The sequence below is a fragment of the Podarcis liolepis genome, assembly GCF_965112155.1.
Source record: "Podarcis liolepis genome assembly, chromosome: 13".
In the NCBI taxonomy this organism is placed as follows: Eukaryota; Metazoa; Chordata; class Lepidosauria; order Squamata; family Lacertidae; genus Podarcis; species Podarcis liolepis.
Genome location: NC_139573.1, coordinates 32,546,794 through 32,571,591, shown reverse-complemented (window position 1 = coordinate 32,571,591; position 24,798 = coordinate 32,546,794). Strand labels below are relative to the sequence as shown.

The 24,798-nt window shown below is 44.2% G+C and overlaps 1 protein-coding gene and 1 long non-coding RNA gene across 2 annotated transcripts in view; one reads left to right on the top strand and one right to left on the bottom strand.

Moving 5' to 3' along the window:
- Nucleotides 1-9,110, bottom strand: part of EPOP (elongin BC and polycomb repressive complex 2 associated protein) — a 40,208-nt gene extending 31,098 nt beyond the window's left edge. The window contains exon 1 of the mRNA XM_083469819.1: nucleotides 1,235-9,110. Coding sequence (XP_083325945.1) covers nucleotides 1,267-3,153 — 1,887 coding nt within the window. The 5' untranslated portion in view covers nucleotides 3,154-9,110 and the 3' untranslated portion in view covers nucleotides 1,235-1,266. The remainder of the gene's footprint in view (nucleotides 1-1,234) is intronic.
- LOC310690908 lies at nucleotides 3,068-23,130 on the top strand. Its single transcript, XR_014518274.1, has 3 exons — nucleotides 3,068-3,142; nucleotides 21,493-22,490; nucleotides 22,876-23,130. It is a non-coding gene; the product is annotated as an uncharacterized lncRNA (long non-coding RNA).
- Nucleotides 23,131-24,798: the final 1,668 nt, after the last annotated feature.

The following is a 24,798-nucleotide window of genomic DNA, read 5'->3' as shown; positions in this document are numbered from 1 at the left end:
GGGATTTATTTATTTTTCTTTTTCCCAAATGAAGTTGCGTCTCCCACTTCTGCACCTTTTCAGTAGACAGTAGAATATACTTAATTTTGCTTAAAATCACTTTTTGCACCATTCAACACACACTATCCCAAATTCAGGCAAAAAGAAAAAGAAATTCCATTCTACCAAAAAAGAAAAATCCCCTTGCAAAATTCTGCTGTTGGGGATAAAACAGTCACTTTTGTCTTGCTTTAGTTTTAATCAGGAAACGGATGGAGGCTGGGGGGGGGGGGGGAGTGATGCTTTGATGAGTTTAATGTGCGGTGGTTGAAAGGCCATGCCATTTCTCTTCCAAATTAAGGAAGAAAGGTGGGGGAGGGGAGGGGAGTATACTTTTAACTTGGCAAATGAGGGAGGGGGAGAAGAGAAGGGTCTTTCACTGGGGAGGGGGAGGGGAGGCTGCCTTGAAACTTTCTCATTCCTCACAACACACCCACAACTCTTTTAAATTTCTCTGCATGGAGCAAACCACTCCAGATTAAAAGGAAGGGGGAGGTCAGCTATGCCCCAAACTTCCTTTGTGTCTTCCCCCCCCCCAACAGACCTTTTCTGCCCTCCCCATATTAAAATGTTGGGCATATTAAGCCAAAGTATTGCAACCATAAATATCTTTTTTTTATTATTACACAACACCAAATTTTGTTCTCCAACCTCTTTTACACTCTTTCAGTACTGCTGTGTTTTTTGTGTGCGTGGTTTTTTTTTCATTTTAAATCATCAGTTGCTCCACACTTGAGGCCTACTTCCAACCAAGGTTCAAATTTCAACATTTCAGAAGTTGTGGGATCTTTTGAAGAAAGTGAGAAATGAGAAAGCTCTTTAAAACAAAGCTTTTGTTCTTTTTAAAGTAAAGGAATGCCAGAAATTCCATTTGTCAAGGCATCCTTGAGGGTTAAAAAAAAAAAAGTAATCATGATTGGAAAGTCGGATCTCTTCCTACCCTTATTTAACACATTTACTTGAAAATAAGTTCCACTGATTTCAGTAGAACCTACTTCTAAGCAACTGTGTTTTAAGATCACAAGCTGCTGTCACCAACACACTTACTTGGAATTAAAGGCCACTGAAACAAAAAATGTTACAGCCGAGTAAATATTTTTTTTTCAGATTGCAATATCAGATTCTCCATCTCTCTCTTTTTTGGCTACATATTCAATTCGTTTCGTCCCCCATCAAAAAAAAAAAAAAAGTCAACCTGTTGCACGTAAACCAGCTTATATCCTCCATCTAGAAGTCCTCTAAATGGTATCCCCGGAATTTCAGGCTGGGGGGCACGGGGATGGCATTGCCCCCCAGCTGCCAGGTCCAAAGCGGGTGCGTTTTGGAGAGGGCGCACGAGTCTTTTACGCACAGAGAGGACGCAGGACACAGATCCCCATCAGAGCCGACGACCAAAGCGGGCGTACAGGGAAAGGTACCCATCAAAGAAAACGGATTCCTGGCGGGAGCCGGGCTGGTGTGGAGCAAGCGTTTGCAAGGCGGCGTGGCCCCCTTTTTGGTCGTCTTCCTCGAAATCTTTGGGGGCCTCCCTTTGGCCTGCCTTTCCTGCTCGGCACGCCTGCGTTTAGCGTTCCTTTCTAAGTCGCTGCCGCTTTTGGCCAGGCTGAGGAGGCCGGCTCTGGAGGCGGAGGAACTCCCTTTGGCCTGCTCGGCCCTGCGCAAACCTTTCCCGTCTACATTGAAGCCTTTGGCGTAGCACCACAGCTTGGACTGCCTGATAAGCCTGTCGAATTGAGCTTCCCTCCCCGACTCTTCCTTGGAGTCCTGGTGCAGAGCTGATTCCTCAGCCTTGTCCGGCTCGCCAACGCGGAGGTCCTCACTGGAGCAAAGGAAGTCCTTGGAGAAGTCTTCGCGCTCCGGGGCGCACGACTCCGAAGCTTCCCGAAAGCCTCTCTTTGGCTGCGGGCCTTCGCTGGGGCTGCTGGGACGGGCAGGGAAGACGGGAGAGCTCCTCGCCTCCTGCTTTACTCGGGGTTCCGGGTCCTCACGCGGGGGCACCTTTGGCGCGGTGGTAGGAGCCGGCTTGAAACTTTCCAAAGTGGAGGCGCGCAGCGTCCTGGCCCAGAAGAGTAAGTTCGGGTCAGGGCGCAAGGCTTTGGCTACGCCCGAGAGGGCTTGAGGCGAGGCAGCTTGGGGTGGGAGCCGAGGAAGCGCCGCCTGCCTGTAGCGGGTACTCTGCACCGAGTCCCCGCTGCACAGGGAGCTGCTTTCCGACCCGGAGGAGCTGCCTTCTTCGCTGCTGCAAGATGACTCTTCGTCGTCGTCGTCTTCTTCGTCGTCCTCTTCCGAGGAGTCGCTGGAGCTGGCCGGGCTGGACGCGCCGCTGGAATCCGAGTCGCTGGAGTAGCCGGCCGATGTGCCTTGCCTCTTGGGGCCCGCGAAGGATGCCGAGCGACCCTTCTCCTTGCCCAGGCACCCGCAAGCCGAGCGCTTGGTGCGCCCGGCCTCCGCCTCGCCGGGCGCTTGGCTGGTGCCGTGCGCCCTGACGGCCGAGTGGAGGAGCTGCAAGTCGCCGGGGTAAGCGCTCAGCACGCCGGCCAGGAGCTGCTCTCGGCCGCTGCGGCTGTAGCTCTTCGGCAGCGGCGCGGCTTTCTCGTAGCCTCTGGCGAACGGGGCCCCTAAGAGCGCGTCCCGTTTGGCGCAGCCGGCACCCACGTTGGCGCGAAAGGCGCCGTCGGCTGCGCTGTACGCGGGAAGTAACCGGGGCCGGTTGAACAGGTCCCCGGCTTCCCTCCTCTTGCTTTTCCTCTTCCTCTTCCTCTTCCTGGGGGCCAGGGCCTTGCACGAGGTGCAGAGGGCCTCCAGGTCCGCCTTGGAGATGAGCGAGCACTTGACGGCGCGCGTTGGCACGGACTGGATGGCTTTGAGGGTGCGCAGCTCCTTCAGGTCGCAGCGGCGGCTCTGGATCTTGAGGCTTTCCATCTTCTTGCTCACGGTGGCCCTCGGGATGTCCTTAAACAGGTCGCTGAAGACCTGTGTCAGGGCGAACATCCGCGTGCCGTTGATCTGCAAGTAGCCCAAAGTGATGCCGTCGATTTCCTGGTAGCCAGCTTGGAAATCTCCATTGTAATCCACGGTGGCGGCGGCAGGAGCCATCCCGCAGGTCAGGAACATGTTTGTTTATCTGCTTATTCGTAAAAAAAGGGGGGGCTTCGCAGCCACCAGCGAGGGGAGAGCTAGAAAGAGGGGTTCCTCTCCCAACCCCTCCTCATGCTCCCTCCTACCCCCCAAAATCAACCCGCCGCCGTTGAGTGATGAATTTTCCTTTCGAAGGCATCCCTTGAGGCTCCAGAGCCGCCTTTTCTCGCTGCCTTTCTTTCTTGCTCCACTCTAGAAATCCAGAGAGGGTTGCAAAGGAGAAGATTGTGGTCTTGCCATGGTCCTTTCCCTCCTCCTGGTACCTTTCCTATCTTAGTCCGGCGGTGTGTGCTTGGTGGGGAGGGGAGGGAGGGGAGAAACAAGGAATCTCCCCCCTCTCAGCGTGCCTCTTTTTTTTTTGTAAAAAAAAGCTCTCCTTTGAATTTGCAGATAGATCTTTAAAACCAATGAAGTCCACAGCCGAAGAAAAAGAGAGACAGTAGCACACACATTTTAAAAAAACCACGCTCCGGAAAAGAGGTTTTTAAAAGCACCCAGGTTGCACACCAAAATCCTTGTCATGTCCACCTTTCCCCCACCCCCCTTTGGCTTCTTTCTTCAAGACAGACTTGGAAGTACAGTATATTATAGGAAACACCCCACGAAATAATTTTCTCCAGAGCGCGAGCTGATTGGGTACTTTAACCTGGTGATGTCATAAAACCCCCAACATCGAACACACACCCCCACCCCCACGTAAAACCCTCATATAAAAAACCCCCTTTCATTTAAGAGTCGATCTGACACTGTCCAAAGAAGTAAGAGGAGCTTCGTATATACATGTGAATTGAGAGGCGGAGGTTGTGAAAAGATTTTTATGTATGTGCCTACGTATGTAGCCATACAGACATTTCCCTGCCGTTGCTCTCTACACAATCTCTGCAGTCTTTTCAAAGTACTGCTTTTACATTAAAAAATAAAATAAAATCTGCAGTATCGGATATTCCCATCAAACGTTTTTAATGTTTTAATACTTGCCAACTGTATTACATTTGAAGGCCCCCCTCCCCCACTTGCCAAATCTCTAGCTAGGATTATATATTGTCATAGGCTTTTTTAAAAAGCAGCTTTATTGGGAGGCAAATATAATTTTCTTTGATGAATCCTTTTTGGAGTGGGGAGAGGGTGATAGCCTTTAGAATTTTATTTTAAAAAACCCTGGCTAAGCTTAAGAATGACAGGCACCCATCAGTTCACACAAGAATGGCTTGCTCTTTTAAAAACCAGATCAATTTTTTTTTTTGCTCTGCAATAATTACACCCTCTATAACATAATTATTATTATTTAAGCATCTTTTATTATTGTTTTCCCCCCATGAATCTTTTGTCTCTTTGTACCTTTCCCAGGTATGTTTTCTTCCTTTCACCAGCTTTCTGAATGAATTGTGTTTTTTAATGAGCTCTTCTTGAGTCCTCACCTTTTTTTTTTTTTAAGAAAAAGGAGAGTATTGGGGAGGCAACCGTTTTGTTACTTACTTATAACAATATATGTGTCGCAATACAGCAGGAAGTTGTCCATTTCCAATGTCATTTGAAGTGAATGGGAGCTGCGCAAGAACTAAGGGCACTGATTCTGTGGGTTTTATGTAAAAATCTGTGGGTTGCATTTTCTAGCTCAAAACAGTATGTAAAGAGATTTGACAAATAAAATAAACAGAGTGAAAAACCAGCTTATTTTCTTTGGAGTAAGAAAGGTTTTTGTTCTTACATGGAATTGTATCTTTTCACAACTGCCATTTCCGCCACCCCCACCCCCCCAAAAAAAAATTAAAATTAAAATTGGTAGTGAGGTACAAAAGATACCTCCACACTTTTCATTCCTACACTGCTACATAACGACTGACCAAATGTTTTCAAATTCAGCTCTCTGTGGTATGTTCTAGACTTCTCAGTTGATTCAATGGCCCATTGCATTTGCAACCATTCAGCTGAATTAAGCATCTTAGGTGATTTCCTGTATTTTGCCAGTAAACAAGTTGCTGTACAAAAGATTCACAAACAAAGCCTTGGTCTTAGCTATTGAAATATCCAAGCCACAATTGCGTTGGAATTGAAAGGGCAGGTTTGATTCTATTTCTCTTCTAAATATTCCATAAAATCTCTTTCCGGCCCATTAAAAAAGAAAAAGGGAAAAAACATAGGGAGTTTCCCACCAGACATGTAAAAAGTTCAGCATTGTCTATGAATGCTCTCCACTTTGATGTGTATATGTCTTATAAATCCTGTTCAGTCTGTAAGGTGTCAAGTGCCATTGATATACAGTTTTTGCATATGATTCGCATTTGCCTCTGTTAAGCCTACAGGTTGTCGGAATTAACCGAGATCAAAGAATCGTAGTTCGTTCCATTCTGTGGGGTCAGAAATGATTATTGATCCTGTTTTTATATAAAATAACCAGCTATATTCGCTTCTGTATAAAATTGTGCCTGATGAAAGCTAGTTTGCAATCTGGTCTTTTGAAGTTGAATCTCTTCCTTTGTCAATTCTTGGAGGTGGACTTTTACTGATTTCCATGGAATTTGCTTTCAAGTAAATATATATATATTATGCTCAGGGTATCATAACCGTCAGGATGCTTAAGCAACAGTTTTGTCCAATGCCGGGCAGGATGCGTAGATGTATAGGTACCATTAATTCATTAATTTTATTAAATTTGTATGCCCCCCTTCATCTGTAGATCTTGGGGCGGCCAACGTAATTGGTGTGCCAGAACAGGTTTCCAAATGTGCGTTTTCCGTACCAAGTGTGAAGAAGGCTGTTGAGCAAAGAACAAGGAGCTGCAGATCCCAACCCTTTTGTAGCACATGGGTAATTCCGCGCTTTTGCCTCTACGAGGAAATGGGTGTTGCAGCTGCTCTTGTGTTCTGCGGTGGGCATGATGTAACCCTCTGCTTCTCCTTGACTTCTCTGGAAAGGAGCCAGGGGCCACAATCCAGTACACAGCTAAACACCTTTCCGCCCATTGTTTACCTGTACTGTTTCTCTTCAAGTTAGCCTGACGATTTCCGGTGGGAAGGCGGCATCCTTTTGTTGTTGCTGCTGCTAAATTTATATGCATGCTTTCCCTTTCCACTAATCTACGTTCTTTCATTTAATTCTACCTTTCTTTAAAACATCCTCTGAGGGAAATGATTTCTTTGCATGTATTGCCAAAAAAAAAAAAAAGTTTTTGTTTCGGAAGTTGATCTTAAGTCATTGATTTATACCTCTGTGAAGGCACAATCCAATGGGAAGTTCTCCTGCACAATGTCCATTTATTAAAATTGGGGGTGGTGGTGTTTGCGCAGGAGAACTTCTGCTGCACTGTACCCTTCCCTTTTTTTACTCCTGATTTGGTAAAATGGACTCGGAGGAAAAGTGTGACCTTTGGGGGGGGGTTCCCTGTGTAAAATTGTCTTTAGGTGCAGAACTCCCCAGTTTTTGTCCCTCCACCATACCTCATCAGTTTTGTCTTTGCTTTCTCTCCTTGTCTCTCATATCTATTCCACGCTGCCTATCTCTGTACATCATGATTATCCAACCACTCCTTCCTCTATATCTTTTATTCAGTTCAGTATCTGACCCCTTTTCTCTGCTATTGTTACCCATGTTGTTGTGTCCCTTTGTAATGGGATCTGCCCCCCACCCACCCAGCCCAGCAATGCAGATTTGATATGGGGACTTAACATCCCCAGATTGGATCTGAATTCAGCAGCGCTTTGTTGTTGTAAAAAAACAACAACAACAATAAACCAAACGGAATTCACCAACCTTCAGGATAAAGTGAGCTATGTGATAAAAAAAACATGTTGCTATTTGGAATGCGGCTATTAATGTTGACCTTGCTATATGTTTTGCAAAAATAAAAATCTGAATCTCTTTTTCTCAAGAATTCACAAACTGAAAAACGCAGCAGTTCCAATCACCGCAAACTGAAACACTTATTAAAATTTGTCATCCTGTAGCTTGTCCTTCCCTTGGAAATATTTTCTCCTTAAGGATACAATACGTACTATGTATGTTTACTTGCAGGAATTTCATTTCAGTCAACAAGGCCTGGGCTGTCCCCACTTACCTGAGAGGAGGGCTCTCAGGAGTCAATGAGATTTGCTTCTTAGTACATATTTATTGATTTGCACTATTAGCTTCCAAGCAAATTGTGTGTTTAGGGCAGGGATGGCAGTGGCTAGGAACACAATCTTTAAAATTTGAAACACTGGATTAGGATTATACCAAACCATTGGAGGAGTCCCTGATAGCTGACAACTTTATGAGTTGCGCAAAAGAAGAAGGGAGAGATTTGAAGTAAGGGGCATGTGACCTTATTTGCATGTATTTCTCATCAATTATGTCAGTGACCCAAAACCTCTGACTTTTGTTTCTACTGCTTTTTTTAAAAACCCCAACGGAAATAAATGGGAGATGCCTTTATGCCATTAACAAAGATAAAGATTTCAGAAATATTTAATTGGTTAAGAAAATGACCACGTTCCCCTAAATAAAAATCCACCTCTAGTTCTCCCAGAAGAGAAAATTCTCTGTTTGTGTGTTTGCGTATGTGTATGTGTTCATGTTTGACTCTTTCATCCATTTGGGTTCTACTTGTTGCACGACACAGAGGTTTGGATGGGCATCTTAAAATAAGATTCCCCACTCCTTTTTGCAGATGTGAAGAGGAGGATCCCTGATCGGGCTTTTGTTTGTTTGTTTATTCCCACTGAATGCTCAAATTGCAGGCAGCCTAATCAAAGTTAAACAAGGGTGGAGGGATGCTGGTTTGCTCACGGTGGGCAGAATCCTCTGGGAAGGTCTCCTGCACAAGCCTTCCTGAAATGTGCATACTTTTGCAGTGCCATCTTATTTCAGCGCATTTTGTGCAGGAGAGCTTCCTCTGTGGCTGTGCCATACACTCGAAGGGATTGTTTTCCTTTTCAAAAAAGAGAGAACCCTTGTAATTTGTACTTTTGGAGACAGGCAGTTAGAGAAATGCACCCTTCCCCCTGGCTCTCTTAATTGTGCACACTTTCAAATGCACGTCTGAGCACAAGGTTTTGCCCCACCACAACTGAAGCACTTGTAGCCGTCCTTGATTTCAACCTGCATGCTTGGTATGTGTTTAATAGAGCCGCTCTCACCCTGGGGAGCTTCTGCCAACACACAATTCAGGACAGCCTACTTTTCTGTGCACGGAGAGCAATGACTGCTACCTACGAAGGGATCGAACTGGACGTGATGGGAGCAGGTCTGTGTGTCAAAACCCAACTATGCCCCATGCACAGAGAAAGCAAGTGGATATTAAACAGAATGAAACAGCGGGGGATGCACAGGCAAGGGACCGATGTTCAGATTCCCCTTTTCTGCATGCAGCTGGGCTCCAATACAAGAGGTGATCCTGGCTGGCGGTGGGGAGCAGCTTGGAGCAATGCACACAAGAAGGTAACGTTCAGCTCCTCTCCTCTGGTCAGACATTTATAAAACTGGACCGCCACCCCGTTCTTTGTGTTCAGAACAGATGTGGGCTGGAACACACAGATCTGTCACATCAATTTTGACTGTAGCAATAAGCCAGTCCTGACCAATTCAGGGTCCAAGAATTGCTGCTGCTACTTTTGTTTGGTGGGAGTTGACGGATTCCCTGTAAGTTTGCTTCAAGTGTGTACTTCAAAACATGCAAGTGTGAGAATACGGTGAAGGCTGCATGATACAGGTCTCCTCTGCTGGGAGCTGTGATTGTCTGCCTCTGAGTGCAGTCCCCTTGCGTGAAGCCTGTCTTTGCCCCCTGTGCAGAGTTTATGAAATGGCCCTCGGGTGCCGCAGGAGATGTTTTGTGTGAGTTTATTACTTCGCTGTCATACTCTTCAGTGCTAATCCAGATCTACCCCAGGAGAGTGTCATTCCCTTATAGACCTGTCACGTTTGGCCGTTGCTAAAGGAAACCAAATTTTTTTTTAAACCATTCCCAAGGCTGTTAACTGAGGATTCCACAGGATTCTTTGCCCGCCTGTCCAAAGTTTTCTGCAGTCGATCTTGGGGTCAAATTTTAGCCCCCTCCTTCTGCAAGCACTTGGGAACAGCTGAAGCATCAATGCCGGAGGCTCACGTTCACCTTAACAGAGAGCTCACCTGGAAGGTGGGTTTTTACAGTGTCCTTTAAACCTTGATCCAGTCCTAAAGCTGCTGCCATTGGAGTGAGGTTCATCGATTTTGACTGGACATAGGATTGTGTGGCTGCTCACCTGGTTTTGAGATGGGAGCTGCAAATGAAGCCATACTCACTGCGATTAATTCGTTAAGTTTCTTAATAAAGAGAGTCAAACAATGCACCCGTATTTCAGTTTTGCTGTGTTTCATATGGAAATGGCTGACTTGCATATGTTTGCAACAGTGTTAAAAGAGTTCCTTATGCCGTCGTGTTTGTTCTTCATGCATTCCAAAAAATATACGGAGAGTGACAACTTTGTTCTTTTAAAATGCACTCATTTCTTGCAAAAGTCTTGGTGGGTGGGCAAGGGTGGGGGCAAATTTGCATGCAGAATTTGGGATTAAGAATCCCACCCAAAACAGCACAAGTGCTGTGTCCCTTTAAATTGTCCATTAACCACAGCAGCTCAAGAGATTAGTCCAAATTCTGAATGGTGGTGGTTTTCAGGCCTTGGTGTGGCTTGAATGAGTTATACAACTGAGAAACCTGCAAAGTTTAGATGGGTTATTCACCCTGTTGATTCCAATGACACTTATACAACCACAGTAGTATTTAGCATTTATATAGTGCTTTATGTGTTCACTATAACATTATCTTGCTCATCCTTGAAAGCACCCCATAACAGTAAGTCAGTGTTATTATACCCTTATTACAGATGGAACATGCTGAGGTTAATCACTGTCTTGTCAAAACCATCTAGTGTCTTTGCAGAGGTATGATTTGAACCCAGGGGCAGCATAGTTCATAGGTCCTGTCTCTCAGTTCCCAGTTATACTAGATCTTGAAGGAGTGGTGGAAATCAAACAGGAAAAGCAAAATATGTGCATAAATCGAGGTGGGGAAACACTCCTGTGATCAGTCGCAGAATCATTCCTGCCCCACCCTGCTCCTCGCTCAGTGGAGGATGCAGCTACCAAATCTCTTGTCAGATGCCCAACTGACCTGCACTTTCCAATGAATGAAAAGTCCACCACCTCCTGAGGCAGGCAGTTCCACTGTTGAACATCTCTTGCCATTAGAAATCTCTTGCTGCTTAGTCTAAACCATGGGTAGGCAAACTAAGGCCCAGGGGCCCAATCGCCTTCTAAATCTGGCCCGTGGACAGTCTGGGAATCAGCGTGTTTTTACATGAGTAGAATGTGTCCTTTTATTTAAAATGCATCTCTGGGTTATTTGTGGGCCATAGGAATTCGTTCATTTTTTTTCTTCAAAATATAGTCCTGTCCCCCACAAGGTCTGAAGGACAGTGGACTGGCCCCCTGCTGAAAAAGTTTGCTGACCCCTGGTCTAAAGCTTCCCTGTCATTTCTACCCATTGCCCCCTGGAGCAGCAGAAAGCAAGTCTGCTCAGTTGGTGCGAATGTGGTGCTGATAACACCAAGGTCGCAGGTTTGATCCCCATCATGGACAGCTGCATGTTCGTGTATTACAAGGGGTCAGACTAGATCAGAGGTGCGGGGAATCGAACTCGGTTCACCAGATTATGAGTCCACCACTCTTAACCACTATACCACGGTGGCTTTCAAGATGTGTGAAGGGCCATGACCATGTCTCCCTTTAACTTTCTCTTCATCAGGCTAAACATTCCCAGCTCTTTCAGCCATGTCCCAGAGGAGTTGTTTTCCAGGCCCCCATCCACCCTCAATATTCCCGTTTGTCTGTGTGCTTCTTAAAATGTGGCACTGAGATCTAGACTCGGCACTCCAGATTCCTGCCTGACCAGCACAGAACAAAATGGAGCTAGATTACTTCTTGTAATCTAGATACTGCACTTCACTTTATGCAACCTAAGATTGTTTTAGCTTTTTAAAGCAATTGTGCCTCACCTCTGGCTCACCAGCTGGTTTTCTTGTGCTCAGCTAAGGCACCTCTCCACATAGACTGCTCCAATAACTTTGGATTTGAGAAATGTGGTCTAAAACACTGCTTGAGTTGTGGATTTGTTGGGTTTGTATTTTAATTAAGAATGTTTATATTTTAACTTCTGTGTGACTGGTTTTTATACTTCGTAAACGGCTCAGAAGCCTAAGCTGGTCTTAAAAGCAGTATATAAACGGAACAATAATAAATAAGTAAATGATGGTGTTTGAGTCTCCTGGCGTCAGTCTTCTGGTCTGTTAAATGGGTGTAAGAGAGGCGCTTCTTTTTGCAGAGTTTGTGTCAGGATGAACAAAATCTCGAACATGAAGAATGCTGCATGCTGAAAAGCAGTGGGATTTTAAGATTTGTGGTAAACATGGGTCGTCAAGTAGATTTCTACCTTTACGGGAGCGGGGGGGGGGGGGGGACTATTGTAAGCCTCATTGCCTCCATCTGTAAAATAAGAACAATAGCTGCCAACTTCACAGGATTGTTGTGGTAGGGGAGGCAATCAATACACTCCTGCTCTGCAAGTTAACTGATGGGCGTGAAAGGGTCGTAGTGCAACTTGTATGGTGGGACTGAGGCATATGCACACGACAGCTGCCTCCCCGGCCTTCCCCCACCCCACCCCACCCCAGCAGCAGTTTGTCCCCAGTTTCCAGGCCAATTGGGACTGTGCTCCCATTTGCACGCAGCTCCCCAAATCCCTGCCTCTGTCCATGAGCTTCTGGGTTCCCGACATATGGAGTTGATTTGAGATAGGCAGGGCTGACTCAAGACATTGCAGCACCTGAGGCGAACCACGAAACAGTGCCTCACCCACCCGCCAGGGAAGAAGGGGCGAGTGAAGTCCTACATCAAGAACGGGGGGGGGGGGGGATGAAGATCTACATCAGGAACACAATTGATGGACTACATGGAGTTGGCCGAGATGACTGCCAGGATCCGAGATCTGGGAGAAGAAGCAATGGAGGAGGACTGGAAAAAATTTAAGGACTATTTGCAAAAATTTTATAAGTTATATGAATTATAGGATTTCGCAGGATTTGGATTGTTAGCTCCAGCAAAAGAGAATGGAATATATATGAAATTAGACAATATTAATGAAAGAATCAATGTTTAAATGCCCAAAAATGATAATATGTTTGCTTATAGAGTAAATGGATAATAAGTGATTTAAACTTAAAACGCAATTGAAAGTACAAAAGAAACACATGAAACAAGGCTATAATTTGCTGATAAATTTATTGTTAAGATTGCACTGTGCGGGAGATGTGGGGAAGTTCGATAGAACAAACAAATTGTTTTTCTTTCTTTTTTTTCTTTTCTTATCTTCCTTCTTTATCTTGTATTGTATATTCTCTATCTGGAAAAAATGTAATAAAAATACTTATAAAAAAAAAAGAAGATCTACATCAGGAACAAAGGGGGAGTGACTGACTGCTTTGGGAACAAGGTGGAAGTGCGGTGACGGGGGCACAAGAGGGCAGCACGTTCCTGGGATTTGCTGCCAGCAGACTGGTACATATTGATATAGGAATGTATTAGATAAAATGTAAAGAAATATAGAATAATAAGAGTACACTCATTTGTAACAAAGGAATATACAACGGGATAGACAGGAAGTCCAATGTGTTGGTACATATATGATTTCGGAATAGTTTTTTGTCCTTGTTTCTTTAGGTATATTAACTTTGTATACATGCTGAAAATTATTTTAGAATAAACCTTGTGATGTAATATGATAACATTTACCGATGTAACATAAGAATGTTAATAAATAAATAATACTCCAAAAAACACACACAAAAGATTACCGTATTTTTTGCTCTATAAGACGCACCAGACCACAAGACGCACCTAGTTTTGGGAGGAGGAAAACAAGAAAAAAAAATTTCTGAATTTCAGAAGCCAGAACAGCAAGAGGGATCGCTGTGTAGCGAAAGCAGCCATCCCTCTTGCTGTTCTGGCTTCTGGGATAGCTGCGCAGCCTGCATTCGCTCCATAAGACGCACACACATTTCCCCTTACTTTTTAGGAGGGAAAAAGTGAGTCTTATAGAGCAAAAAATACAATTTGTGAAGCGGTGCTTACCTGCCCCCAAGCCCAATATCTTATTCAAGTTGGCATCCCTGCACTCAGCTATATATCTCACTGGGTGACCTTGAACCTGTCACTGCCTCTCAGCCTAACCTACCTCACAGGGTTGTTGTGGGGATCAAATGAGAAGGGAGAGTACCATGTATGCCAACTTGAGCTCCTTCGAGAAAAAGGTGGGATGGCTGTGCCATCCATCCAGCCATTAATAATATCTCCAATCTGCTTCAAATCTCCCGGAGATCTATCAATAGATCAGGATCTCCCTTCTCATTCTTCATCACATGAATGGGTATGCAAAAAGTTTCATATCCTGGAACTTTATATAAACGATTCCCAACTGCAGGATATTATAAAAGCATGCCTCCTGTCAAAGGGATAAGGGATGAGGTAGAGAGAAAGTCCCAGAAGTTTTGAACTTAAAAATAAATAAGAAGTTGCTGGACAGTTTTTATCCATCATGATGTGGCTGGGTGTCAGACTCAGCTTCAAAATGCTGTCGGGGCTGGATTTGGGAAGTTTCAACATGAGGGAAGTTTCAGATGCGTGTGAAATGTATCTCCCTTTTTGAAAGAGATCACCTTGAGGCAAGCAGCTGCATCTTGCCAAAGACGACTGTGCTATTTTTAATACCCTCCAGTTCAGAGTTCTGCACAAAGTACACATGTGGTCAATTTCAGTATCAAAAAAAATAACATTGCATCTTCCATGTTCTCTCCCCCCCCACCCCCAATTTCATCCCTTCAAACTGTGTCTACATTTTCTTGCGTTAATTAAAATGGCCAAATGCAGGGCGTTTTTCTAAACTATTCTCTGCTAAGATATTCCAAAGGGACAGCTGCTCCGTGTCTGGAACTTGCCCAGAGCAGGTAGGTTATACCAGTGTGGTTTGCGGTGACATTGCTTTCCAGAGAAGCAGAAAAGTGTTCTCCCTCATCCCCAGGTTCATCAAAAACACCCAGATAAAATTTTTAGACCTTTCTGGGAATTCCCAATGACTCGGACTTGGTTTGTGCAGGACGCAAGGGCACTCTGGAAATAAAATTAATAATTATGGGAATCATAGGAAGTTGGGAAAACCTATGACTATTTTCAGAGGGTGAGGGTGGGTGGCTCATAATACCCAAATGCTCTTCCATACCAGACCTCCCCAAAAACAAATGAAACCCCTTTCCCATGGAAAACTTCACATCGGGGGGAAATACAGGATAGCCTTATCTCTGACATGATCGTTGTCTGAAGAGGTACGGCTCAGTCACAGGTTGACAACCTCAGATCAGAAGTAAGCCAAGAAACAATCCCTTGGTTGGTTAACTCTGCTTTTAGAACAGGGTCGGGATTTATCTATTTATTTCCTCCATTGGAAACCTGTTAAGTTTTGTATCTTTAAAACAGAAGGCAGGCGAAAAGGAGAATTAACTTTTTTGGGGAAACGCATTCTCTTTTCCTATGTGTCAGAATGCAACATCCCCATATAAGGCAGATCTGTATGTCCTTGTTTACTTTCTTATGATTTTGTTGTTTGTTTTTTATTTATTTTTTAAAGGCAGCCATGATTGGCAACCTTTTAGGAGCTACATGCCCCTGGTGGGCAGGGCTATAAGGAAAAGTGGGTGGAGCAAGGGGTGTGAAGCGTACCCCCATGTGGTAGGCTACATTGCACCCTTGCAAAAATGAGAAAGTTTCTACACTTCCGACAAGGCAAGCAAGAGGCATTCTAGCTAGGCAAATGCAGACAGAGAGGCCTGGAGGGCTGCATTCAGTCTCTCCCCACCTGAGGTTTCCCTCTCCTAGGAGGGCACTTTCTTGTTATGAAACCTTGAAGATTTAGGCTGTAGCTCTGTAAACACTTAACACGGAATTTGGTGCCATTAGATCCAATGGAAGCTTTGCATGGATATCAAAGCCTGGTGTTAGGAAGTCGTGCATTTTGCTTGAAGAGAAGGAAAAGGGAATTGCTAGGAGGAAAATACGCAGCCCGTACATGGAAGCTCCATTGAGCTATGTCATTTCAGTTCAGAGGAGACTGTGCCAAAGCGGTGAGACTTAAAGTGCATGGGGTGGGGGGAAAGGTAAAGGTAAAGGACCCCTGGATGGTTAAGTCCAGTCAAAGGCAACTATAGGGTTGCAGCTCTCATCTCGCTTTCAGGCCAAGGGAGCCAGTGTTTGTCCACAGACAGCTTTCTGGGTCATGTGGCCAGCATGACTAAACCGCTACTGGCACACAGAGGACCATGACGAGTGCCAGAGCACACATAAACGCCCTTTACCTTCCTGCCGCAGCGGTGCCTATTTATCTGTTTGCACTGGCGTGCTTTCGAACTGCTAGCAACAAGAGCTCACCTCATCACAGGGATTCGAACCACCGAGCTTCTGATCGGCAAGCCCAAGAGGCTCAGTGGTTTAGACCACAGCACCACCTGCGTCCCGCATACAGGGGGGAAAGGTAACTTCAGCTGAAATGGAAAAACTTGCCCAAGCTTTAAAAATTAACATAAAAACCCTGTTTAGAGAAAGCTTTGAAATGCACCCCCTCTTTCTCTCTATGGTAGTTTGAAAGCTTTGCCAAGTGTCCTTTTTAGTATCAAATTCAGTTCTGCAGGCACTTTCAGAATGAATTGCAGTCCTTTTCAGGATCTGCAATGCGATCCTGTACTATTGAGTTCAAGGATATTCATTCCCAGGTGAGTAAAGGATTGTGGCCTTGAGACTTTTGCATTTGTTACATATGTGTGTTTTTATGTTGTAAACCACTCTGCTATCTTCCTATGAAGGGTGGCAAGAAAAACTTAACAACAACAGCAACAACATTAATCATAAATGAGTTTGGCAATCAAGACACTCTGGCACTCTGTTCTCTGAATGCTTAATATAGGAGCGAGAGTTTCAGATATAATTGCTTCATGTGTGTGAATGAGATTTGCTCCTCAGAGAATATGTGTGTAAGGTTGCTCTGTAAAACCTTTTTATTTTTATCTTAGCTCAACCAAATGAGAGCTCTCTTCTCTGGGCTGTTGCACCCCACAACACAATTCATTACTAGAATTGTAATGTGTTTGCTACAGTGAGTATCCAAACATGTAATGAGTCTGGATGATATTAATATGCCAAGACAAGATGGGTGAATTGTCCAAAGACTCAAGACGACCGACAGCTGATGAATTGCTGTTATAGAGCCATCAAATTACATGGCACCTTGCAAAGTAATATAAAGCACACACCCCTCAAAAAAGCTGGAGATTTAGGTGAGAGCCCTGCCCCAAGGAGCTTACAGCCTGCAGTTTGATAGTGGGGAAGGGAGGAAAAGAGAGGCAGGAGTTATGAGATGAATAGCAGTTCACACATATTCAGGCTTCGTCTGAGGTGGGGGTGATGATTAAGTGGTGAAGCCAAAGGTTTCACACACCACTGTGGACACGGACAGTCTCCTAAATGTGTTGCGGGTGTCCCCCCGCCCCCACCCACTGAGAGAGGAAGCTACATTGCAAAATCCACAATCACAAAATTCGGTCAGTCTTAAAACGTGAATATCAGCATTCAGCCCTCCTTAACGGTTAAATGGATGTCTTGCGGTGTCTATCCAAAATGGGTTGAATGCTGACATCAACTTGGAATATATAAAATCAGGTTTAATGGCCTCATTATTTGTCCAGATGTTGCTGAATGCAGTCTTGCACCTGGAAAAGGGATTTCAGAAGGTGGATCCGTTAGATTTGTTGTGCAAAAACGTTTGGCAGGAAGAGGAAAAGCTTCCAGTAGTAACTGTGTGATGCATGGAGATGGCTGCCCCATACGAAACCTCAGGCAGTCCAAGTGCACATGCTAGGGACAAAATAGCATATGGGTGAACTACCACCACCACCTTTCTTCCATTTCATAAACAATTGGCTGTATACCCGAGAAACTTTACTGTATAGATCCCCTGAAGGGAATAAAAGGGGGGACTTAATTGTGTCCATGTAGCTCAGCTTCTTACCATAACCAATTCGAATTCCATAACTAACATAAATACTTCTACCATATATATAAAATCCAGCCATGTTCATTAAATTCTGTGGGGTCCCCTCCCCCATTTTTTCCAATAGGATTTTATTTTTATCTTCATTCATTTCTGTATTTTTCTCTAGTTCCCAACAGAAATAGCTTTATTCTGCCTTCCCTTCCCCGAATGATAGCAACCCGCCTTTAAAAAGAATGAGTTTGTACATTCCCAAGGAAAAACATTCATGCATCAGTCTTCAAGACAGGGGGAAAAATTGTACCATTTTTCTGCCTCCCTTTGACATTTTCCATATTACACAGTGATTTGTTTCTCTGCTTAAAAAAAAAAAAGCTTTGCCTCAGCTTCTTATAGAAAGAAACATTTATTTTTGCAAGAGAAGGCTTGCAGATTATGAAGAATGATAAAAACAGACCTTTTTCTTTGCAACTTTTTTTTTCCAGGTGAAAATTGTATTTTGAGGTTTCTGTGTATAAACTCAGACAGATGAGAATGCAAAGGTTCGGGTGAAACGTCTAAGGCATTTTATTCCATTGAAATCATCAATTTGATTTTAACAAGTTATCTTTGTTCCATAACTTGAATTACAACAGAATCCTAAAAGTGTCCTGATCGCTCTCTACTACCTGGGTTGCATTCACAAGAGACACGTTAGATCGCCTTGGGGCTCTTTGTTTTCATATTTTGAGGTTTCTGTGTATAAACTCAGACAGATGAGAATACAAAGCTTCGGGTGAGGCATTTTATTCCATTGAAATCATCAATTTGATTTTAACAAGTTATCTTTGTTCCATAACTTGAATTACAGCAGAATCCTAAAAGTGTCCTGATCTCTCTCCACTACCTGGGTTGCATTCACAAGAGACACGTTAGATCGCCTTGGGGCTCTTTGTTTTCATATTTCCCATGTCTGTACGTAAAATGAAAAACTTATATAGACTGGAAAATACATTCACTTCAGAGGTAGTGTTCCTCAGCTTTGTATACTGAGACAGTCCAGATGAAAATGTATTCCTCCCCCCCCGACACCCTGTTAATTTTCTTATTGAACCTTGGGCCCAGTCTGCTAGAGAGTTCTCCTGAACAGGCACACTCCTGCACACAACTCCCATTCATTTCAGTTCAGCTTTTGCAGGAGAACTTCCAGATGTATGGTGCCTTTTTATTATTTCCATCATGAAAATTTAGATCCGTACACAGATGTGTCTCTGCAAGTGCTTTCACACAGACCTTGCTTCTTAATTTGATGAACAAATGGAACTTGCTGCCCCAGATGTTTGCATCACTTGTGAAAACGCCCTTCCATCTTCGTCCAGGATTCTTGACTGCCTGCATCTGGTTGGGTGGGAAGACAGTTTAGAAGTTTTCTAAACCATATGTTCAATTGTCATAAGGGAATATTCCTTTCATCACACGGTATTCTCTCCCATCCACCACTCCCAATTTCTTATATTCAGAATGCACTTTATCACTGTATCCCCTCCAGTTAACTGAGGCTTTGTGCCTTGGTTTCTTTTTAGGTGCTTCTGTGCATCTGAAAAGGTAACAAATGTTTTATTAAAATATGTTCTAAATGGAGAAATAAACATGCCTTAATAGAAGTTAAGTTCCACTGGATTTAACAGGACTTTTCTTAATAAGTGCTCTGAGAATGGCAGTCTAAATGCATCAAGCAATTTAGAATTCAAACAAATTGTGCAACATTTAGTAAATTGGTTTTCCAGAATTCAGGACATTGCTATCATTGTTGAACTGATGAGTTTTGTATGTTTTAACAGAAGTCAGCCAAAGGGAGAATATTGGGGGGGGGGGGGCGGAGTATGATTCTTGTTTCCTATGCATCATAATGCAGCATTCCCATATAAGGCAGATCTGTACGTCCTTGTTTACTTTCTTTTGATTTTATAGTTGTGGTTTAAAAAAAAAACAGAAACAAAAAGAAAGTGTACTGTTTGGCATCTGCAGAATTGAAACTATCCTCAAAGTGCCAACACATTTTTAAAGACTAATGTTGTAAAATGCAAAGCCTCCCTTATCTCTTTGGGTATGGCTTCTTCCTCTTTCTTTCTTTCTTTCTTTCTTTCTTTCTTTCTTTCTTTCTTTCCTTCCTTCCTTCCTCAGTATTTCTCCTGCCTGTTTTGATTGACAAGGTTGTTATTAGCTTGAATGGATCCCCCCATTTCTCTGTCTTCTTTAAGTCCCGATTTGGAATCGGAGTGTGATCTGTTGCCTATTGACCCGGGGATGGCTATACACTGACCCCCACTGCCTCCACAGCGACCCTTTGACCCCTAGAGCACTCGAGGCCAGCTTAGCTGAGCTCAGATGTGCAGTGGGAGACTTTATGGAGTTTGGGGAAGTGAAGGGAGGGAGGAGAAACTATACAGAGCTGGAGGTGGGGTTTGGGAAAGGCAGGATAAGGAAGCGAGATTTTCACCAATATATACACGTGCCCATTGGAAATGTTTCTGATCGACTCTGCAAAGCACAGTACCTGGTTATCAGCTGCTGGGCTTTGGGAAAGAGACATCTCTTGGGAGTTATGTGATTGACGCTGCACAGCACAGTTCCAAGTATACTGTGGGACAAGCTGGGAAGGATTCAGCAGAGAGCTACTAGGTGACTCAAGGATCCAGAAGTCAAAACTGCGAAGAGGATGGGCTTTCCAATGTAGATCTTTATTCTCTCTGGTACAGCTGACTGTACAGCTGATTTAATTACCTGAAAAGACTGTCCTCCATGCCATGCGAGCGCTTGCCAGCCTGGTGCTATGCGGAATTGGAGAACAACCGATGGTGTCAATCTAACATCCAACGTAACTTGAACTCTTATTTCCACGAGTTAGAGGAGATTATATAGACAGACAAATTATCATTAAGGGATTGGTGTCACTGGACAGAATCACTATGTGATCTGAAAGCAACCAAATCATCTAAATGCTCTCCCCTGTTCCCCCTACTAAAAACGGTTAATTTTAGAACCAGTTACCTGCCGAATCTCCAGCCAGCATCACTAAGATTCACTTTTACAGAGTCATTTTCAAGCTATGCTCTTCCCCATCCTAGACAGACAATACCGCAGGATACCATACAAACACAGATTCTGTATATCTGGGCAACACAGGTGGAAAACATCTTGCACTATTTACTATATTGCCCGCTATGTATCAGACCCAGGCAATTTCTCGCCCTACCATCCATCCATACAGAAAAGATGTCTCTCCCTGGCAGAGAAGGTCCTATGGCTTCTTAGCAATGTAAACGTTTCAGTGACTCACAAAGTCACTTTTTTGCTTTGGCAGCCAAAAAGATCAGAAAGAAGACCTTGGACAATATAGCACTGAACTGTAAGGGAAACGCAGAGGTCTCACTAGAGACTATTATTTCTGGAACAACATCCCTTTTGCTTGTATTTATTTTTGATTCAGATTTCTCATGGCCAGTGGCTAGTACAATAAAGTTATTTGGATTGGATTGTTCCTGATATAGATCTTCTTCCCTGGCATGTGTGTGTGCTATTTTGTGGTTCACCTCAGGTGCTAAAATGTCTTGTTCTGGCCCTGAAACCATGAATTGTGGTCCATCTCTGAAGATGAGCGGGTTTGGACCTAGATGGGAAGTGGACTGAGAACATATAAATGACTCTCAACTCCACAGAGGAAAAACAGGATATAAATGTGATGGTGATGATATTAAAAAGAGAGAATAAAGAGGAAGGGTGGGGAGAGGAAACATGGTGGTCATTTTCCAACATTTAAAGGGATCTCAGAAAGGATGGGTGGAGGGAGATGCAGATACATCTTCAGGCAGAGCTGTGGGGAAAGCCTTTGTCTGAGTTAGATGAACTTAGGCTGCATCTAGACACATCAAAGAAGCATTTGAGTTTAAAGTGTACATTTAAACAGGGAAAACTGGTAGAGAAAAATGGGACTCCACACTGCCATCTGGTGGCACAACGTTATATCACATATACAACGCCTGCACCCTCCCACCTCCTTCCTACACCCCTGCGGCACTTACCTTGGGGCCTGCAGTGCACCTGATCCACATGTCTCTCCTGGGAGTGACGCAGTGGCTCAGGTGCCTACAGGCTCCACGCCTCCTAAAACAGCAGTGTGGGACTTGTGCTGGATGAACCAATGGCCTGATTGATGTAACACAGCTTTCTTTTCTTAGCTGTTAACAAACAAGCTGGTCCAGGCTCGACTGATGTCATGCGCTCCCTGGCTGCATTGTTTCAATCCGTAACAAGTTGCTGCTAAGAGTCGTGGCCATCCTTTTCAACAACATTGTGGAAGAGATATTCCCAGCTACCCCATTGCCTATCTTTGGAAGCCCCATAAAAAGTTGCTGCGGGAGAGGAACTGTAAGCAACATCACAGGAGAGGTTTTTCTAGGACCATGGTGAAACTGTCAAGCTCCCTTGTTATTTTTTTTATGATTGGATGTTGTCAATGCAACCTTGTTATATCTATAGCACTGAATTTCTGTTGCTTTCGTATGCTGTTATATTTCCTACTGTGTCATTGTTTTATTATATGGAACACCCTCCCATCAGACGTCAAGGAGATAAATACCGTAACTATACAGCTTTTAGAAGACATCGCAGTTCCCTCACTGCAAGAAGTGAAGTTACAGAGAACCAGGCCTTCTCGGTAGTGGTGCCCATCCTGTGGAACGCCCTCCCATCAGATACCAAGGAGATAAGTAACTATACAACTTTTAGAAGACACCTGAAGGCTGCCCTATATAGGCAAGTTTTTAATGTTTGATGTTTTGTTATGTTTTTAATCTATCTTGGAAGCCAACCAGAGTGACTGGGGCAATCCAGTCAAATGGGTGGGGTACAAATAATAACAAAATTATTACTATTATGTTTTTGTGCTGCTTGATTTTGAATTACATTCATATTTCCTTTGTTGTGAAGTGCATTGAGCAATTTTGTGTGTGTGTGTGTGTGTGTGTGTGTGTGTGTGTGGAAAAGCATCATACAAATACAGTTTTGAATGAAGGAACAAACAAATGATAATGTTAAATTTTGAAAGCATATTCTGCCTCGTGATTGTGGTGGGGGTGCTCTCAGGACAGTAATGAATTAATTAAATGATGATAAAAACCATGTATGAAAGGACTCTTTAAAAACACACCAATGTTAGACTGGGATTCCAGCATAGGTAAAGGTAAAGGGACCCCTGACCATTAGGTCCAGTCGTGACCGACTCTGGGGTTGTGGCGCTCATCTCACTTTATTGGCCAAGGGAGCCGGCGTACAGCTTCTGGGTCATGTGGCCAGCATGACTAAGCCGCTTCTGGCGAACCAGAGCAGCGCACGGAAACGCCGTTTACCTTCCCGCCGGATCGGTACCTATTTATCTACTTGCACTTTGACGTGCTTTCAAACTGCTAGGTTGGCAGGAGCAGGTACTGAGCAACGGGAGCTCACCCTGTCGCGGGGATTTGAACCGCCGACCTTCTGATCGGCAAGTCCTAGGCTCTGTGGTTTAACCCACAGCATAATCTTACACAAATTCTTATAACACTATTCAAGTGGCATTGTAGCGTTACACAAATTCTCCTCGGATGTAAGCCCTTTGGAGTCCAGCAGTGTTTATTTACCAGGAAAGTGCATATAAGAGTGCAGTGTGAGAAACACGGAATATGCCATGGGTCCAACTCAGTAAGTTTTTGCTTCACATCATTGTGTGTGTGTGTGTGTGTGTGTGTGTGTGTGTGTGTGTGTGTAGGCATATATGCAAGTATGTATGGAAACTAGCCCACTGTGGAAAGGTAAAGGAATATTGGTTGTTCCACCCACTTTTGCCCACCAGTGGCCCTTCAGGAGCTTGCCTGAGAAAGGAATGTGGCCCTCAGAATTAAAACAAGGTACCCCACCCCACCATACACACACTAAGAAACAAGAGACCTCACTTTCAGAGTTACAAGTAAAAGACACAGAGAGAGAAAAAAGACGCCTGCTTGTTAAAGAGAGAAAAAAACGAGAGTGTAGAGTTTTTAATTAGGCGTTTAAATACACCAGCAGAAGGTGCCAAGCGGATGACAGAGGAGGTGAAGAAGAGCTCCACTTGCAGGAAGGGAGAAAGGCCAGGATTGGAGGATTCTGGGTTGCTGGAAGGGAAGGCGGCCAAAAGAAAGGAAGAGAGCAAGAAGGAGGAGAGAAGAGCCGAGTGCCTGGGAGCGAGAGAATGAAGACATTGGAAAGGGGAATGAGGGAGGCAGGCAAAGACATCGGAGGGGAGTAAGAGGCGACGCGACAGAAGTTTATAAAGCCATGCATGGCATTGGAGAAGGAGAACAGTGGAGAAGTGTTTCTTTCTCGCTCCTAACCCTAAAACTCGTGGATGCCCAGTGAAGCTGGAAGATTCAGGACGGATCCAGGTACAGTGGTACCTCAGGTTAAGTACTTAATTCGTTCCGGAGGTCTGTTCTTAACCTGAAACTGTTCTTAACCTGAAGCACCACTTTAGCTAATGGGGCCTCCCGCTGCCAGTGCATCGCCGCTGCACGATTTCTGTTCTCATCCTGAAGCAAAGCTCTTAACCTGAGGTAATATTTCTGGGTTAGCGGAGTCTGTAACCTGAAGCGTATGTAACCCGAAGTACCACTGTACATCCAGGGCACAGGCCATATCCACAAAATTATATTTTAAGTGCTGCAATACCACTTTTGACATTAATGGCTTCACCTAAAGAATCCTGGGAGGGCTGCACTGTGCTAAGGTTGCTGAGAGTCGTTAGGCCATTGCCCTCACAGAGCTACCGTTTTTCCAGATTTCCCTCAGAAGAGGGATAAGTGATAATAATAATTTTATTATTTAAATGCTGTTCACCTGACCCACTCTGGGCGGTAAAATATAAGAACGCAATAAAACGTTAAATACTTCCCTATATAGGGCTGCCTTCAGGTGTCTTCTAAAAAGCAGATAGTGGTTTATTTCCTTGAAATCGAACGGGAGGACGTTCCACAGGGCGGGCGCCACTACCGAGAAGGCCCTCTGCCTGTTTGCCTGTAACCTCACTTCTTGCAGTGAGGGAACCGCCAGAAGGATCTCAGAGCTGGAGCTTCGTGTCTGGGCTGAACGATGGGGGTGGAGATGCTCCTCCAGGATTGACTGTTAAGCCCCTCAGAGAACTGTAGCTCTGTGAGAGGAATAGTCTAACAACATGTTTGCTTGGTACATTTATGAACATTTATTATATATCTAAGACCTTAAAATTCTTATAACACTATTCAAGTGGCATTGTAGCGTTTTATATGTATGGGTTGGAAGTGGCCAAAGCATTTGGGTCTTACCAGTGATTTGTTCCCCGCCCCTTTGTTTGCTCACATTTTTGCCATATAACATTTACAAAATTTGTATTCCTTTTTTAAAAAAAATATACTAAAATTTTAATACAGACCGTCATTTTCTCTTGTGTACTGCAGTGTTTTGTCTAGTTTTCAATTTCTCACTTTAAACCTATT